The sequence below is a fragment of the Eleginops maclovinus genome, chromosome 21, assembly GCF_036324505.1.
Source record: "Eleginops maclovinus isolate JMC-PN-2008 ecotype Puerto Natales chromosome 21, JC_Emac_rtc_rv5, whole genome shotgun sequence".
NCBI lineage: Eukaryota > Metazoa > Chordata > Actinopteri > Perciformes > Eleginopidae > Eleginops > Eleginops maclovinus.
The window spans coordinates 1,975,001-1,992,500 of NC_086369.1; the positions used below are offsets into that span (position 1 = coordinate 1,975,001).

Genomic DNA, 17,500 nt, shown 5'->3' on the forward strand with positions numbered 1-17,500 from the left:
CATCGACAGATCGATTAATGGCTTAATGACAGTCACATGGATTATTAAAAAAGTGTGTGTATGTAAGTAAAGGTGCAAGCTTGTGAAAACTTTAAAGGACATTTTAACTAAACTACAAAAAACGTACATACATCCTGCAACTCTGCAGGGACAGGTAACGTGGTTCCCCCCCCTTGTCAGGACACCACACCTGATCAGCTGCAGAGTGCAAAGATGGCAGCTTACAGATGTTCCCTCTCACAAGATATCACCTCCACTTCATTTCCCAGGATGCAGTGCTCCTCTGGGTCACAGACCTACTGTGAGCAGGTGGGAAAATAAAATAGATAATGCACAAATCCTTCCAAAATGATCAAAATAAACTCAAATGTTCTTCCTTTAGTGTACCTGTATGAGACATTACGGATTTGTTACTTTCATGTAGGTGAAATCCTGCACATCTGTAATAATCTGTAACATTTAGAAACAAGGGAAACCACCAGTGATAATTTTTCTGGCAGCATGGACAGCATGCCGTGTCAAATCAGTAGGAGCGTCAACATGAGCTCCAGAGTAATGGACAGTGATAATAAAACCAACACAGCAGGGCATTGTAACTCATCTTGACAGTGTGTTGTTCTCCTGTCAGCCAGAAAACAGACTACCTGTGCACCAATAATAATTCATAATGGGCACAAAAACGTAACCCCAGAAGTCCTTTCTCCACTTTTTGGTAAATTACTCCAGACAATCAGTGTTGAAATGCCCCGCTGACCTTGTCCCCAGCACTGCACTCTTCAGATTACACACAGCTCTGTTTTATTGTGATCAGACATGCCCTTGCTTCTGTGTAAGACCTGCTGGAGTGCAATGAATAACAATTGGACATTTGCATCTCTCAGTGGAATTGCAGTGCTTGTCCACGTCTGAACTGTGCTGTAGACGAACCCCACAGGCAGCTGTTAGAAACAATAACAGGCTGTGTATGAGTGTGTGTGGGTGTGTGTGTGAGAGGGGCTTGCAGAAGCAGTTTGGAGATTGTTTGAGAGATTTCCTGCTTTCCTCTGGAGAGAAGGAGCTTTGCAGTCAGATTTATGAAAAGTAATTAAAAGTCTGTCGCGTTGCCGGACTTTTTCAGCAGTTCCTCGAGGAGTTTCCTCTCATGGGTATTGACCCAGGCTTCACCAGCAACGTGTGGAAAACATGTGCACACACTTCTTTCTTGTGGCTGCCTTTTCTTAATCTCTGCTAAAAGGGTCTTTTTTATCTCTGCTAAAAGGGTCTTCTAGAAAAATCCATTTCCCCTCGGGGTGGACTGCGGCTGAAATCGACCTGCTGGAAATCAATGAGGCCTTTGGCAGTCAGGTGAACTCAACAGCAGAAATACGGGGCATTTCTTGTTATTTCACATCAAACCTGACAGTAAATGATGGATTTCCTCTCGGTAAGAGATTCCCAGAGGAGAATCCCAAGAGAGGAGGTGCTGCAACCTCTCCAGGTGAGTATAAACACACAGGTAGACAGTGTTTGTTTACAGCTACAGAAGAGACACACTCCCACTTCTGGATTTTAGTCTTTGCAGACCGTTTACATGCACACAACCTATAAAAGGCAGTACAGGGAAGAGAAAACCTCAAAAGCAGAGTAGGGCCCCATCACTAAAACCTCACTAGTATACGGATCCAGTGTCCGGCGTTCCTCGTGTCTCCTGTGGTTTCCTGTTCTGAAAATAGTCTCCAGGGCCGATCACATGGGGTCACAGGGACTGAGCTGCAGCTGTCTTACAATTCCTGGACTGTAGAGAAATCAAGAGTGTGGCAATAAAAAAGTGCTTTGAAGCATCAACAAAAAGGAGACTAGATGCGATTCGATCGTACCTCTATGAAACATGCACTATAATAGCAGGTTAATAAGTGCCTTTTTATTGTCTTGACGGAAAACCATCTAATAAATTGACAAAAACACGACAAGTTGCTCTTTATATTTATTTACACTCTTACAAAAGGACTAATATAAGTAGATGTATTGATGTTTATGTGACTGCAGTGTGAGGAGATTCAGTGTGACCGGTACACTTCATCATAAGATCCTGTCCCCTGCAGCTGCAGAGTGAGGGGGGGCTTCACCAGAGGAGACCAAAGGACCACAGCGGCCCTGAACGCTCTGTCATCACTACAAAACACAACATGCAAACAGCTGAAAGGGGAGGTGTGTGGAACATCTCTGTATGGACTCCATTAGGGAGGTCTGTTTGTTACCCGGGAGTGAAGCTGATCTGGAGGCAGTGGCTGCAGCCGGGGACGAGCAGCCCGAAGTCTGGTGTCACTCTGAACACATCCTGTCCTTCATCTGACTCTGCGCGCACACACACACACACACACACACACACACACACACACACACACACACACACACACACACACACACACACACACACACACACACACACACACACACACACACACACACACACACACACACACACACACACACACACACACACACACACACACACACACACACACACACACACACACACACACACACACACACACACACACACACACACACACACACACACAGAGTAGAGTCAAGTTTAGCCTTTCTTAAAGACCCCAAATAATATGTAGGTCAGTATTTACCTATAAGTGATTTCCAGTAGGTGTTTGCTCCGTGGCTGTGCAGAGTGACGTCTAATGTCTTTGTCTCCCCCGTGTAGCAGAACCCAAAGTCGATGCTGTCACTGGACGGACGCATCGAAACGAGATCCAGATCAGCACAGAGAGGCACCGTCTGCACAGGAGACATTTGAGAGGTCAATTACTTTGTTTCCTTTGACACTTTTCTAGAGTTGTGCCAGTGTGTGACCTGCAGGCTGTTGTTGCTGTAGTGGATCAGGAGGTTCTGCTGGAACCGCAGCTTCCTCCCGCCCCGTGCACGATGCATCAGCGTCACACCGGGGGGAAGGCCCTCCTCTGCCTGCTCTGCATGATCCAGGAGGGACAGGGAGCAGCGGAAAGCCACCTTCACCTGGAAATCACAGGAAAGATGTCTATCAGTGACGATTAAAAACATCACAGCTTCAAAAAAACCTTAGAAATAACCCTTAACAATCAGCACACTTTAATAATGTAAATAATAACACATAATTGAGTTGTTTTTTAAGTAGAGAGGTCAGTATATGTAATGTACACTCCTCCCCTCACCTGCAGGGCGTGTTGTGGCTGCAGCAGCACGGTCTGGCTCTCTCCAGTGGTGGGGTTGCTGGAGCTGCTGCTTCGGACTCTAGTCTGTGGTTTCAGCACTAAAAATGGATCCTGAGCCTCCAGTCTGAAGTGTAGCGGCATCTCTGAGGTGTTTTTCAGCTGAAGGGCCCGTGTGACGTCAAACTCCCGAACAAGCAGCTTTTTCTGGAAACAACCAGGAAGTGACGAGTGAGAAACACTCCACCCCTCCGGGATCAATACTGTGCACTTCGGTGTGTTTCTGAAACCCACATCCTCTGAATCGGCCGTCAGTAAATCACCGGCCGAGGCGTGAAACTCCAGCGCCCCCCCGTCTTCCTCCATCTGCACCGACAGCCTGCAGACACACAGAGCCAAGACATGCAACTCAATCAGACCACCTCTGAGCCCCTCGTTCGTAACCTCAGTTCATTTCAATTTAGGAGATATAAGTAGAGATGGAAGCTTTGGGGGGTTTTAGTGTGATTGTATTTGCTCACGCTGCAGGCTTAACGGCCCCTAATAGATCCACTCTGACCGGTTCCAAATCCAAACCCTGAGCTCTGATAACTTTACCGGGGACACAGGCAGCCATCTGTCAACACAGAACAATAAGAAGAGTCATTTTCTGTTTGCTTCTCCAGGATTTTAAATCAAAGAGGTCTTATTCTGCGAGCTTCAAACCTCACAAAGCAGAATAAGGCTGTTACCTCAGAGTCTAAACTCATGAAGCCCAGAGCCAGACCCACACATCTGGACTCACAAGCTGACCCGGAGAGAGTCAAAGGAGTGAAGGATGCGTGGATGGTGCCGCTGCTCTTGGCTGGAATCACCTTGAGAGAAAGCAAACATTATATCCATGTGCACTAAATCGAAATGTGGGTTCAATCTTATCGACTCACTATTTGCTGAGGTGTGATGCAATATGGGTAATCCGACATGTTGCCCACATGAGGTCTGATGTGAACCGAGATGAGTTCTTTCTTTGCAGGAGCGGGATAAAGACAGGTTTCCTCTTCCTCACCTTCATCCTCAGAAACATATTCCTCCCCGTCTGCGCTCTGAAATCAACAGCATAAGATTTCCCAGAAGCAACGTTGTTTTTATCTGTGTTTGGACGTGAAATGTACTCACGGTCATGCTTCGGAGGGAGGAGCTTGTTCCCTCAGAGCACGGAGACTGATTTCTTTCCCAGGATGCACCAGAAATCCTTACAGGCAGCTCGTTGCCATCAGTGTCTTTGAGTGGAAAGGCGCCTCCGTACGCCACCACCACATCCAAGAGTTTACGGTCATTCTGGTCGATGTTATAGGATTCCCAGTCCATGCGGATATCTGGCAGGAAAGAAGAAGAAGAATGAAAAGAGGTAGAAGACGTAGAAGATGTAGAATTTGGGGTTAAAAATGCTGCAAAACATTATGATGCAACCCTTTTTCCGTCAGATCAGAAACTACTTTATTATCACACGTACCAAACATGGTGGGATTGTTGATGCGCAGCGATCTGGACACCGTGTCACCTCCAGAAACATGCGTGCCAAAACTATTGAGGAAAGATATGATTCAATATAAAAAATGCATGAAAGAAGGACGGCTGATGGATGAGTGAATTAGGGAGATGGAGCGGGGAACAGACTGTGTGATGGGTCCCTGGTTCTGGTCATCTGGGCGTGGGCCCGTCATTTGGAAGTAGAGCGGGCAGCCTTTCACCGTCATCTGCATGGGGACGAGCGTGGGCTCCAGATCCCCCACCTGCAGGAGGACAATCAGATTTAAATGGAGAGTCTTGCACAACAAAGTGAATCCCCCCCGTTGTTCGGCATCATACTTTGCATACGAGTTGATCTCTGTATTCCCCCCACATGTCGGTGTAAGCGGTGACGTTCACAGTCTGCGTCTCAAATGCTCCCAGCATCCCGCGCTGTGGAAGGACGAAGAAAGCAGCTCCTTTCCCGTGAGCCAGCAGGCCGCTCACAAGCTCTGCAGACACACACAGGAAGTGTGAGTGAAGTCAATCAGCCTCATTTAAAAACAAGTGTGTGCTCTACATACCCTCTTGTGCTTTTTCCTCCACTTTCTTAGCCTGTAGAGAGTGCAGCGGCTTCTTGATGTACGAGGATCTGCAGTTAAGATGCAGAATGTGTCACATCTTGATGCATTATTCATTATTCTGCAAGCTCCTCTTACCTTTTCTCTGACTGGTTATTGGGCTTTGAGGCATGGCAAGTGAAGTACTCCGCCTCGATGGTGAAAGGAGCAGGGATAGCAGTTTGATTGGCTATCAGAAACTGCTTGGTAACGGCTCTCTTCAAGAAGACATCGTCTCCAAAGTCGAGTACCAGCGCACAGGGGCTCTCATCGTCTGAGGGAGAGCTGGAGGCAGAGAAAATCGTCCATGACTGACTTAGATAGTAGATTTTTAAGAGGCTCTATCATGCTTTTTGGAGTGTTCCCTTTCCTTCAGTGTGTTGTATAGGTTTCTGTGTCTGCAAAGGCTATTACCAGACACTCGGCTGGGAGTAGGACACACTGAGTTTCTTGATTTTGGAAGCTACAATTCGTAGGACAAGTGGAGCGTTCATCCCCTGGACCTCACAGAGGGCAGCCACCTCCGTCAGCTCCACCTGGACAAAAGGACAAACAATATAAAATGAATCTGTGCATCTTTCAGCAGCTGACTTGATGCAATTCATCCAATCGTTTGATATTCTGCTGTGTGACTTACATCTGTGTGCGAGGTAAAGGTGACTGTGATCTCCAAACTGGTGTTAGGTCCCAGAGTGCCAGAGGACGGCTCAAAACTGGCTGTGCACACATCAGCCTGTTTACCCTGCAGCTTAGCCTGGGGAGGGGGGGGGGGGCAATATAAAAGTCCCATTTGTATAAAGATATCCTGATTTCAGCCTTTTTTTATTCTCACAGCACATTAAGTTATGTTGAAATGCATTAAAGTCAGCGTACCCTCCAGCTGAAGTGAGAGGGCAGCAGCGTCTGATTGAACAGAGTGACGGGGGCTCTGGCAGGAACTCCCATGTAGAGTTCAGAGAGGAGCAGCTCACAGCTGAGCAGACACACCTGAGGAGTCTGAACATCTGCCCGCACTGACAGGTGGCTGCAACATCACACAGGTGGTGTTATCAACAGGACTCTGTGCTCCATCTCCAGCTGGGTTTAAATATAATGCATAATGAGGAGCGGTGAACTCGATGCATGCTTACCATCCGGTTCCATTCTCCACCGTCAGCTCCAGCTCTGCTTCATATCGCTGGCAGGAGGTGGGACTAAACAGCACATCCACACTGCAAGAGGCCAACGGGGACAGCACACCCCCGCATGGCTCCACTAAAACCTAAGCAACGCAGATTAATTTAGAATAGTTCATGTTGCATTGGTGCTTCTATTTTTAACCCACTATTCAGTACCTGTGGGTGTTGGTGGTGCTGCCTCTCCTGCAGCCTCCAGCCGGCCTCCAGCTGGGTGATGTTAGTGAGGATCAGAGAGGTGTGTGTCTGCTCCCCGAACTTCAGGAGCCCAAAGTCCACACTGGGAACACTCAGGGTCACTATTGGGCCCTATAAAGTATCAAATAATGAGATTAAAGGGTCACAGGTGGGTTGAACGTCACAGCAACCAGTTAGCTATTCTGTGTTTGGATTTGTTCTTACCTTAAAAGAGACTTCCACTTCCAGAGTGACGGGCTCGTGTCGGTGCTCTATGTGGCAAACCAGACTGGTAACAACCCTTTCTGGTTTCCCTCCATTCAAGATAAGGTCGAAATCAAAACACTCGTTCTCCTCTAGGAAGAATAAATCATAAAGAACCAATAAATCGACAACATTTTTTACAATTTCCAGAGGATCTTTGTGCTTTCTATTGTATCGTCTAACACACCTATTCTACCAGCAGAGGGCTCTACTTCTATTATATGGCAGCTGCTGTTCATCCTCTCCCACTGGAAGTTGATGGCGGTCCTGCTGTGGTTCCACATCTAGTTCACACAACACAGAAACATTTACAATCTGACATCTTTCAAAAGTAGTAAATATAGGTAAAGAAGTGACTTTAAGGACCTTGAACTGCCTGCGTGTGGTCGTGCAAATAAAAATCTCTCCTGGGATCACGACAGCATACGGCTCCAGTAGGACGTGGTACGGCTCTGTCGACCCCTTGACCTCTATCTCCATGACGATCACATCGCTCACCTTGGAGCCGGTGCGCACAGGCTGAAGGACGCTGGATTGACACACAGTGTTATGAGGAAAAGGAGCTCCTGTTTAGTAAACTGACTGTGTGCAATGACCTTTATACGGTTCGTTCACATACTGATATTTACTGTACACACGTCTACCGTTGTTCATACCCAGTGTTACTGGACTCTGCTGGCATCTGGGGCACATCCCTCAGGACTAGGTGGCAAACACTGTGGTAATCCTGCAACTTCAGAAAACACAAACATGAAATAAGCATCTGTATTAGCTCGTAACGCAGAAATACAGCATTGGATTCGTGTGTTTTCTCTTGCTTGTAGTGCTGTTATCAATCTAGATTGTTTGGATATAGAGTAGCAGAGTGTTGGATATAGAGTAGCAGCCTTCATGCATATATTAAACTACATGGCACTCTTTCTGGTGGTAGATAATCCATAGACCTTGTTGTGAGGAGCAACTGTTTTCTTCCACCAAACTACATTTTCAAACAAAAGCAGGTGAGCCTGAGGCCTGTTTCCATAAGGAGATGCATTGTTTTGGGAGGGTGATGCAGCAACTCTCACCAAAACCTATCTAGATGTATTAAAAAGCACTACAGGTAAGAGAATAGAGGATGCATTCTGTGTTTTTTATTACCTCCTTAGGGCAGAAGGTCATCAGAAACTCCTGTTCCTGGCAGGGGGCAAGAACCCCAGTAATCGGGCTGACGTGGAAAACAGCATCTGTGGTCGGGTGGCACTGAATGTGTGAGAGCTCTGGAGTTTCCCCTGGAAGCTGAGGGTGCAGGTTGGGCTTCATGATCTGCCAGTGGAAAGGCAGCTCCAGGTGGCTTCAGAGGGAAAGAGAATGTGATATCTAAGGATCCATGAAGGGACACTCATGTTTTTGCTGCTGCACAGGGTCAGCAACAGAGCAGCAGACCTTCATCTTTTGTAGTGTTGATGTATGAGGGTGTGCGGCTTACACGTTGTTTCTAATGATGACTTTCCTCTCCTGCGCAGAGTGAGGGTTGCAGGGGCTGAATCGAACACAGTGGTCTGCAGTGAGGTCGTGCACCTCTCCCACCACCGGAGGCTCCTTCCTCCCAGATACAGACACAAGCTCCAGAGCAATCAGCTGGCCCTCACCTGGGAAACACATTATAGGGACAGAGGAGGGGGTCGAAACATAAACATATTAAAGAACACTGGCACACATTAAACCTTAATTATTGCATAGAGTAGTTTTCTGATGACTGAAAGGTTTACCTTCAATGCAAATGTCTTTCACCTGGCAGTTATCACACACAACGGTGAACACCTGACAGCTCTTCTCAGCAGCGGTGGGAAAGAAAACTACCTACAAACACACACACAGATATATAAAACAGATGTGAAAACCTGCATCTAAAATCCTGAGAGGCTCCTGAATCATTTGAACTCGGCCGATTTATTCGAAAGGAAAACATCTTAGTGTGAAGACTGATACCAACTATGGGATTTAATGCAGCCACACACTCACCTCCACGACCAGGGCCTCTCCTGGCTGCAGCACAAAGAGAGAGGGGCTGATTGCAAAGGGGGGCTGCTCAGAGAAGTAAGTTCTTGCCACACACTAAAGACAGGTAGAAAAACAGAGGACAAACATTCAAAAACCTTATTTCTTTAGCGCCTTTGCCAACAAACGTTTCAAGATGCTTAAACGCTGTATATCAGCTGCTGCGGCAGATGGATTTTTACCCTCAGGTTGGACGCTGGCCACTGGTTCTTGGGGATGATGCAGAACGTCCCGACGCTGAAGCCAACATTTCGGCACAGGAACTCCACAAACTTGACTCCTCCGATCAGACAACAACCACAGTCCAGAACTCTTGGTACTGCACGACAACAATGCACAAGTGAATAAAGTACTCAAACAAAGGGAGGGTGTAGACTGTTATAAGACTTACATGTGAGTATTGGAGGGGGTCTTTTGGCCATGATGGGAACCACAAGCAGGTGCTCAGCCTGGGTCTCAACCACCATGAAGTCCTCATAATCCCCCATCGAGTCTGGAGCAAAGCGCACTGTGTACTTACAGCTCATCCCCGGGGCGACAACACCCCCCTCACCGGGGAACCTCCCTGCAAAACATACCGGAAAATATGAATTCCTTCAGAGTTCAAATCTACATTTGAATTCAGAATGATTATTTATTCCAGGGACATTGGGTTTGTGATAGATGAGATAAATATAAAGTAATACAAATTAAAATAAATGAAAGATATTCATAAAAACATAGAAAGTTAAGATGAAATAAAACTACAAATATTTAAAAATCTGAAATGAAAGTTAACAGTCCAATAATGTTTTTATTAAAATCAAATACAAATATTTATATAAACAAAAAAGATAAGATGAAATAAATGATAGATATGTATATAAACATGAGAAGTGAAAGTAAAAATATGAACGCTGAATTGTAGTTTTATGGGTGAAGTAATGCCAGTTATACAGTAGGTGGCGCTGATTCACATTCAGGAGTACAACAGCCCCACAGGAATGTGAAAAACACCTAATGCATTCCAGACATTTAATTTGTCAAACACCCTGGCACTCCTTCTGATACAGTCACTGACATTTGGCACACTTTATTTACTACAAACAGGATTTAAAGAGGCTGTGTGATCCAATCAGAGTAAAGGGAAAGGCTCACCGAGGCCAAGGGAGAAGTAAGGAGTGGTGGGAGGAATGACTCGGACAGTACGGCTGGCAGACGTCAAGTTTTTCAGCTCCAGTGAAGTCTGCAACAGGACAGGGCATGTTACTGTACATCACTGTGCAGACACAGACTCAGGATTTAACACCGACACACACCTCGTATACTTGTCCTACAGTGTAGTCGGGGAAAACCACCACTGAAGGAGTTGCTAGGAACACAGGATCATCAGTGGAGCTTTAAAAAAAAGGCACAAAAACAACATTTTAAGTGTTTTTTTTTATTCTCAGTGAACACAGGAAGTGGTGAGCCGGGTAATAAGCTTTAACTGAAAGCATCGACTTCTATGTCAAAACCACAAAGCAAGCATTTCTGATTTCACTTTGTTCACCTGCCAAAGCAGAAATTGTCTCCTGCTTTTGGGTTGGATCAAAGCTGGAACTGCACAAATGTTTGTTAAAGGAAACTCTTTTTAAGATGTATGAGGTGCTTATCCTGTGTAAAGTCAGTGTATTTACCGAGCAGATGTCGGTCGACACACCCCGAGTAACGATGTGATAATATTCAAAATCTAGCACAAACTGAAACTGATATTGACTTCTTTAGTGGGGCTTTTTTAAGGTGGTTAAATACTGTTTCCTGCTGTCCCCCTTCCACAGCAGTACATTTTGTGTGGGGCAGCTATAGTTAATAGCTATCAATGCAAACTACTGAATCTTCATAACCCCTTAATGCTCATCCCCTTTCCACATGTACAGTATGCACAGAGTTAATAATCTTCTTTATAATTGTTGTTGCTCAACTGCCACGCTTACCACACGCCTGTGGTGGATGTTGCTGACATGACACCCTCACTATAGATTGTGGTGAACTGTGTTTGTGTCCACTGGCAGATTATGAGTCTTCATAAGAGAGTAATGCTCTCACAGCATGACTTGTACTTCTATCTCTGTTTGACTCAGCTGCGTCAAAATGCATCTGAAAATGTTGACTGCTCAGTCGCTCAAAATGCTAACGAGTATCTGCAGGCTAATGACTTAAATCCTGCTCGTCCCAGGTACCTTTGCTCCTCTGTCTCTCTCCTCACATGCTCCGTCTTCCCTGCTTTGGATCTGGCCCGGACGAGGGATGTGCCCCCCTGCTGTGCACTCGGAGGAAGGAAGCGAGGATTGCGTAGGAAACTGTTTCGATCTTTCAACTTCTGAAGTCTCTCCTGTCCCTCTTTACGATCCTTTGCGCTGGGCTCATCCTTCCACTTGGGTCTGGGTATGGTCTGTTTGGACTTCTGAAACATATATACAGTAGACTGATGTTATAAAATCTTCACAGCTCTAATTTATCGAAAAGATATAAGTGTGACTCTTCACTTCTTTGGGAGGGTTTCTCCTCTTTGGGGTGTCTGAGCTGGATTCGAAAGTCAGACTGAGCTCTGATGCATCTAGGACGATCTTCTCTGGACTGGGAATCAGAGTGTAACCATCATCCTGAGGCTCCTTGGACACGTGCATGGCGTAGGAGAAGGTGGGTTTGCCAGGATTTGTTTTTACTGACAGAAAAAGAACAAATGAGAACCTGGACAAACATTATTTTTGATTTAAGATGAATGCAAAAGGGAGTCATGTACTTGATGCTGGTGCTTCCACGCGTGGTTTTTGTGTAGGTAAATAGTCCTGGGGGGAAATGAGGTTGTTCATTTCGAGAAGATCTTTATCTACGCACCAGGAAAAGGCTGATTGGACTGAAAGTAGACATGAAATAACATAAAAATACATCTCTGGAACATGCGAAGCAGAAAATAACTCATGACAATATTCCCCTCTCACCTGTGAGGAGGCCCTGGTGATCGATAATATCTCCCATCCTCTCCCTCATCCTCTCATAGGCCTGGCTCTCTGTGGCGGCAGCTCGAGCTCTGGCCTGGATTATATGACTCTCCAGCATGTCAGCCTCTTTTATACGCCGGCTGTATTCAGAATGAGCCTGTAATGGGTAAAAAAAAGAAGCATAATTATCATACAGATATATATTATTGCTATGGAGTTGTGGTACTGCTTTTGGGTCACCTGTTGCAGCTCTTCCACATATCTGTCATGGTAGCTGCTGCGTCCATTCTTCGTCTTGATGAGGTTGGACAAAGTGTCTTTCCCGATGATGTCTTTTGTGTAAAGGTCCTTGAAGGTGCTTGCTAACACATGAGAAATGTCCTAATGGACCAGAAAGAGAAAAGGGACTTGTTTCTTCTTGCTTGATGTGAATTTAGTTAGCATTAAGTAACGTTATATTCTAAGAAGCAGGCAGTGATGGATAGTACAAGTACTGTACCTGGGACTTTCTTGATGCGGGTCTGTGGCTGTTCACAGACGGATCCAACAGAGAGGGTTCCCTGCTCTCTGGTTCCTCCAGCATGGCAGAGGAGACGCTCATGTAGCTAACGGTATGCTAATGAGCTAAAAAGTTAGTTAGCTAATTAGCGTCAACTTCAAAACTGAGAAATAGCGTTAACAAGACGGCTTTCACGACTTATTTACCTTCCAAATATAACTTACACACATGATTTAGCTAGGTAAAACTGTGGCTAAAATGTAAATTTACTCGCACCTGTCCGCCATGTTTATTTACATGTGGTTGCCATAGTAACAGATACATCCGCTGTAGCCATCCAAGAAGAAAACCACAGAAGGACCCCAGAAATCACCAACAACAACAAAAAATCAACAATAGGTTACCCTTTAAGGCCTATGTTCTTCACTGGTTTTCTAGTTATTGTTTTGTTGTAGTTTTCTACCTTAATTTGTGCAGCTGTCAGGTTAATGTTAGTAAAAAGTAAGGCCTACTTCACACTGAACCATACAGTATAAACACCTAATGCTTCAATATGTTTATTAAACAGTCACACCCTCATGATACTGCTTTGTCATGAGGTGTGGCAATGTCTCCTTTTCAAGTGGGCTTTATTATACAGCTACCAAGAATAAAAAACATGGGTTTCCTTGTTCAAAGCAGAAGTCGGCCTTCAAACTGACACTGAGGGATAGGTTGTTTCCACAAATTTGGTCATGCAAAGTACTTTCCAACCAGAATTCAAGCAAAGCAAATTGGCTGTGGCATCATGCAAAAAGAGCGGTCCCTGCATTAGCTGTGCTTTTGAAACACATTGCTTTTTGTTAGAGCAAACACTCAGATTTCTTGACTCTTGTGCTCAAGTGGGATCTCAAAGGGGCGATTGTTGAGCCTCACTTTGAACCGCCTCGTGGTTTGCCAGACAAAGTTTACCCTCAGCATCTTTTTTTTCCCCCAAGACTTGCCCCAGCAGGAGAGGTCGTAGAAAACAAAATGCTGGCAGACACTGAGGCTCAGAGCGTGATCTGTCTAAGCCCTTTCCACATACCACTACTTCAAAGTATCCTATCAAATACAGGAACTAACCTCTTCAGCATTCTGCCAGGTATTCTGTGTCCCCATAGATGCATGATACCAACACCACAGCAGGTTATCATGCATCAGTTGTTGCTTTAGCACATTCTTCCTTTTGAATCAACCCTGCTGAAATCTCTGCTAGTGATTGGTGCCTTTATCTGCTGTCAGATGGAAATAGATCGTGTAGTGACCTCATAATAATGATGACTGCAGACATGGTGTGATGTGATGCTATGTGGTAATACTCCCATCCTAAACTTTCCAAGGTAAAAAGGTAAAGGAGAGAGGCAGGAGCATTCCTCAGACTATACAGTATAATGGCAGGTCAGTGCCACACCCTGTCACACCCTGCATATAACATCACGTATATAGATGTGGAAATGCTTCAAAACTCACAGCACAGACCTAACACATGCTCATGCAACATTTTCTTACAAAGGGTCAAATTTGACACCATGCAAGTGTTTATTTTTAGTCAATGGTGGTAAAATTCCATCCAAAGGTGTAGTTGAATGTCCTCAGGGCGCTGAATGAATAAAAACAAACACAGTGGAGTACTTGTCAGACCGGTGTTGCAGTGGGTGTGGACTGATGGTAGCTTGAGAGTCTGATGGGCTGGTATTAACTACGCACTGTGTGAGGCTGCTCACAGGGACACACTGGCTGGATCTGTTCCCTACATATGACACATTAACAATGTTATTATAACTATTATAGTATTTCTGACACTACTTCGGAGGACAAAAGGACTTCACTGAGGCATATGGTGATTTTATTTTGACTAGAATCAGAATGGAGTCAAACGGCACAGCTCCGAAACATGGTGAGTATGTGGTGACGCACAGATTTACTCTATTATTTCTACTGCTATCCAAGAGCACATTGGTCAAAGTGCTGTCCATTTATTGGAAATATTCAGTATACTAGAATTCTTCTGTGAGATTATTTTTTGACAGACTTGAGCAATTTATTCTGCTTTATTTTTGCCAAATGTGTCACTTCTCCCTCCTCCCTCAGAGTGGCAGGCACTTACATTTGATATTTATTAAACATTTTACATTAATTATGTTCTTTCTAGCTTATTGTATATTTTATTACATTATTTATTTACACTTTATTTAATTTATCCTTATTTTTTTCATTTTATACTGGAACAACTGTCACAAAGATTTCCCCCAGAATTACTAACGCATTTCTAAAATAGCCCAAGACAGATATTTCAGTGTGTGGTTACAGTACAGCTTATCATGATCTTGATAAGAAAAGATAAAACGACAGACTTGAAGTATATGTCGAGTTTCAGTGTCTGTCGGATAAATAATTCCAGCAGCTGTCCTTTCCAGAAAATCACCAGATATTCAGGTCTGAGATGTTTTTGGAGCCAGCACAGTGTCACAATTTACTCTCACAGCACTTTCAGCAAGGAGCCATTCCTGGCCACAGCCTTTGAAATGACATGCACAGATTTAAGAAGGCGAGGCTACAACTGGTACAGTACATGCAGTCCTAACCTCACCATGGGGTGGCGCTGTTTTATCATTTAACAGCGTTATTCAAGATAATCACAATATTTTGGGGGGAAAACAAAGCCTGTGCATGCAGCAAAGGCCATGGATAAAGAAAATAATGTGAAGTAAACATATGCAGTACATTTGAAGTCATAATGTAGCCTATATTGCAATCTTTCTCCTCCTAAAGCAATGGGAGACAACTCATGAAGTTACTCCATCGACTTACTTGTGACATTTTTTAACCCAAATCACATTTTAGTGGTGTTGTGTTTCAGCTAAATTACCGTGCACACAGCTCCCCCAAAGCCTGTAAGTGCACAGCTGGAAAGTGAGCGCTGTAGGCAATACAACCCAGTAGTGGATGAGTTTAGACCCGCCCCATGGGGGGTGGGGGGGGGACTACAGTACGTGGTGCTTCTCCTCCACACGGAGCACACATTAAACACGGTCTGGATACTTTTTTTGGGGGGGTTATTTTTACTGTAAAAAACGAAAAAGAAGAAACGGGTTGTCCTGTGCGAAATGTCTTGTTTACACAAACGCCCGAAAAGAACGAAATCCGAAGAGGAGGCTTTCCTGGAGAAGGTGAAACAAATTGCGCACGAGAATGGGAAACGGCTAGGTGAGTCACCCCCCCAAAAAGACGCAAATATGTGTACGAGTTTTTTGGGCAGGGTTTTGTGGGCACATAACGACGGGAGCGCGCACAATGAATATTTAGACCACCTTGATGTTTGGAAGATCTTGTCATTATGGTATGTTGCAGGTATGGTCGTGCGTAAAGGCTTCCTCATTGCCTGGAGGGATGGATTTTCTAGCGACAATTTAGAGGAGGGGTTACAAACTGACAACCTTTTCAAAACAGTGACAAACAACGGAACCCCAGCAGACCTGAGGGGGGTTCCCCTGGTGCACGATGGGTCATTGTAAAGGATAAAGAAGGCAGAGCAATGCAAAGTGTTTTAAAGCTCTACACAGCAGATAAGGCTAGATTGTGGCTTTTACAAGACAATAAATCAGGTAAATTCAAGCTGCTATTCACAGACACTTCAGATTGTAACAACCTGTTGCATTATACTTTTTGATTTGCTTTAACTTTTACTTAAGAATTCATTAGAGGGACCTTTGGAGCCTGCGTTTCTTTAGATTACCGACCTCTTCCTGTTTGGGAAAAACAAAAAGGTAGTGTGAGAAGCTCGATCCTTACTCAACTCCTCAGAGGCATTACACCTCTCTCACACACACACACACTTTCACACACACACCCACACACAGACACACCCACACACACACACACACACACACACACACACACACACACACACACACACACACACACACACACACACACACACACACACACACACACACACACACGCACGCATGCATCTGAAACTGATTACTCGGCAGGAAAAAGGGTAGAAGAAATGTCATCTGATTCTCATGAACTCTTCCTGAATGCACGTTATGTACACGATAATGACAGGGATGCATCTTTGCTGCAGCTCAAAGTAGATAACATGAAGTGGGAGACGATAAAAAAGCCGTCACTAAAGGCTGAAGGTGTTAGGCTTCCAATGGAAAGCCTGACTGGGCAGCTGAGGCTCCTTCCTGCCAGCAGGAAAAGCCTCATAAAGCCTCTGTGGTTCAATTTGGTTGGAAACAATGTCTGAAATGTTGCGGCCCTGCCCACCACCCTGACACCGGCTGAGTTATGGCAAGTGTCCTCAAATGCCCTGCTTACATTTTTGCACACAACTCCTCCTAATTATATGTAACGTCCATTTCAAGCTGGTGTGATGCATGAAACCAGTGTGTGCAAAGTCCAGTCACACCCACACGCACTGACTAACAGCATTACCTCACATCTGCACTGATGGAAACAAACGTTGTCCTGTGGGGTGACTGTGGCTTCCTACAGATGTTACACACCCTTCCAGGAAAGCCACACTCAGCAAACGACTTCAGCGGATTGATAAGACACCGGCACTGCTCATCTGTTGTGAAATGCTAGATGAGACACTAACGAACAGCTTAAAAAGAAGTACAGTCAGAGAATGTTGGAAACACAATCACTGTGAGACATTCAAGACCAGCTGACTGCACTCAGATTTCATACAGTATAGAAAATAACACTCATGATGTCTTAATGTTTGAGACTAGATGATGTATAACTGGCAGGTCTTCCACATTTTCCCTTCCTCCTCTGTGAGTAGGTTGGATCAAATGTGACGCACGTCAAGGCCAAGACAATCGAAGCATTGTCTTGGCCTTGACGTGCGTCACATTTGATAAGACGTCCATCTTTGCTTTGCAAATTGGGGTAATCAAGGTTAATATCAAAGTGTTTTGTTGGAAATGTAACTCCAGTGTTTTTGGAGCCTGACTAATAGTAAGTGTAACTTGACCACCTCTGCTCCATGAAGAATGTCATACTTTAAAACTCTTAACAAGATGTGTGCCTCTCCTGCAGGATTGGAAGGAGA

General features: G+C 44.9%; 2 protein-coding genes across 3 annotated transcripts in view; one reads left to right on the forward strand and one right to left on the reverse strand.

Moving 5' to 3' along the window:
* Positions 1–1,958: 1,958 nt before the first annotated feature.
* On the reverse strand, positions 1,959–12,667 carry dlec1 (DLEC1 cilia and flagella associated protein). The gene is made up of 38 exons (XM_063912804.1): positions 12,409–12,667; positions 12,150–12,290; positions 11,910–12,066; positions 11,711–11,824; positions 11,454–11,632; positions 11,148–11,371; positions 10,245–10,323; positions 10,084–10,171; positions 9,338–9,511; positions 9,129–9,265; positions 8,911–9,003; positions 8,658–8,748; positions 8,375–8,537; positions 8,047–8,239; positions 7,563–7,639; positions 7,273–7,435; positions 7,094–7,190; positions 6,868–6,998; positions 6,625–6,774; positions 6,421–6,551; positions 6,164–6,314; positions 5,928–6,044; positions 5,705–5,826; positions 5,390–5,575; positions 5,255–5,322; positions 5,031–5,182; positions 4,839–4,954; positions 4,675–4,745; positions 4,338–4,537; positions 4,106–4,264; positions 3,914–4,036; positions 3,704–3,798; positions 3,477–3,561; positions 3,186–3,389; positions 2,848–3,009; positions 2,622–2,772; positions 2,238–2,334; positions 1,959–2,151 (listed from the first exon to the last, which is right to left on the reverse strand). The coding sequence occupies exons 1-38, from the start codon at positions 12,508–12,510 to the stop codon at positions 2,037–2,039; spliced, it is 5,058 nt and encodes a 1,685-aa protein (XP_063768874.1). The 5' UTR covers positions 12,511–12,667; the 3' UTR covers positions 1,959–2,036.
* A 1,436-nt stretch (positions 12,668–14,103) lies between these two features.
* The window catches only part of plcd1a (phospholipase C, delta 1a), an 11,797-nt gene continuing 8,400 nt past the window's right edge, over positions 14,104–17,500 (forward strand). Inside the window, exons 1-2 of one of the 2 annotated variants that reach the window (XM_063874091.1) lie at positions 14,104–14,326; positions 17,488–17,500. The exon at positions 17,488–17,500 is cut by the window's right edge and continues 146 nt beyond it. In XM_063874091.1, the coding sequence (XP_063730161.1) occupies positions 14,296–14,326; positions 17,488–17,500 (44 nt within the window). In that variant the 5' untranslated portion in view covers positions 14,104–14,295. Of the gene's footprint in view, positions 14,327–15,388; positions 15,637–17,487 lie in introns of those variants that run through there. The other variant, XM_063874090.1, reaches the window with a different exon arrangement.

Bases quoted from the DNA above. Each gene is read 5' to 3' on its own strand.
- dlec1 (XM_063912804.1), bottom strand. From the start codon at position 12,510: ATGAGCGTCTCCTCTGCCATGCTGGAGGAACCAGAGAGCAGGGAACCC. The intron at 8,538-8,657 runs GTAAACCTTTCA...TGTGTTTCCCAG, and splicing joins GAAAGACATTTGCATTGAAG to GTGAGGGCCAGCTGATTGCT. The intron at 6,775-6,867 runs GTAAGAACAAAT...GATACTTTATAG, and splicing joins AAGTGGAAGTCTCTTTTAAG to GGCCCAATAGTGACCCTGAG.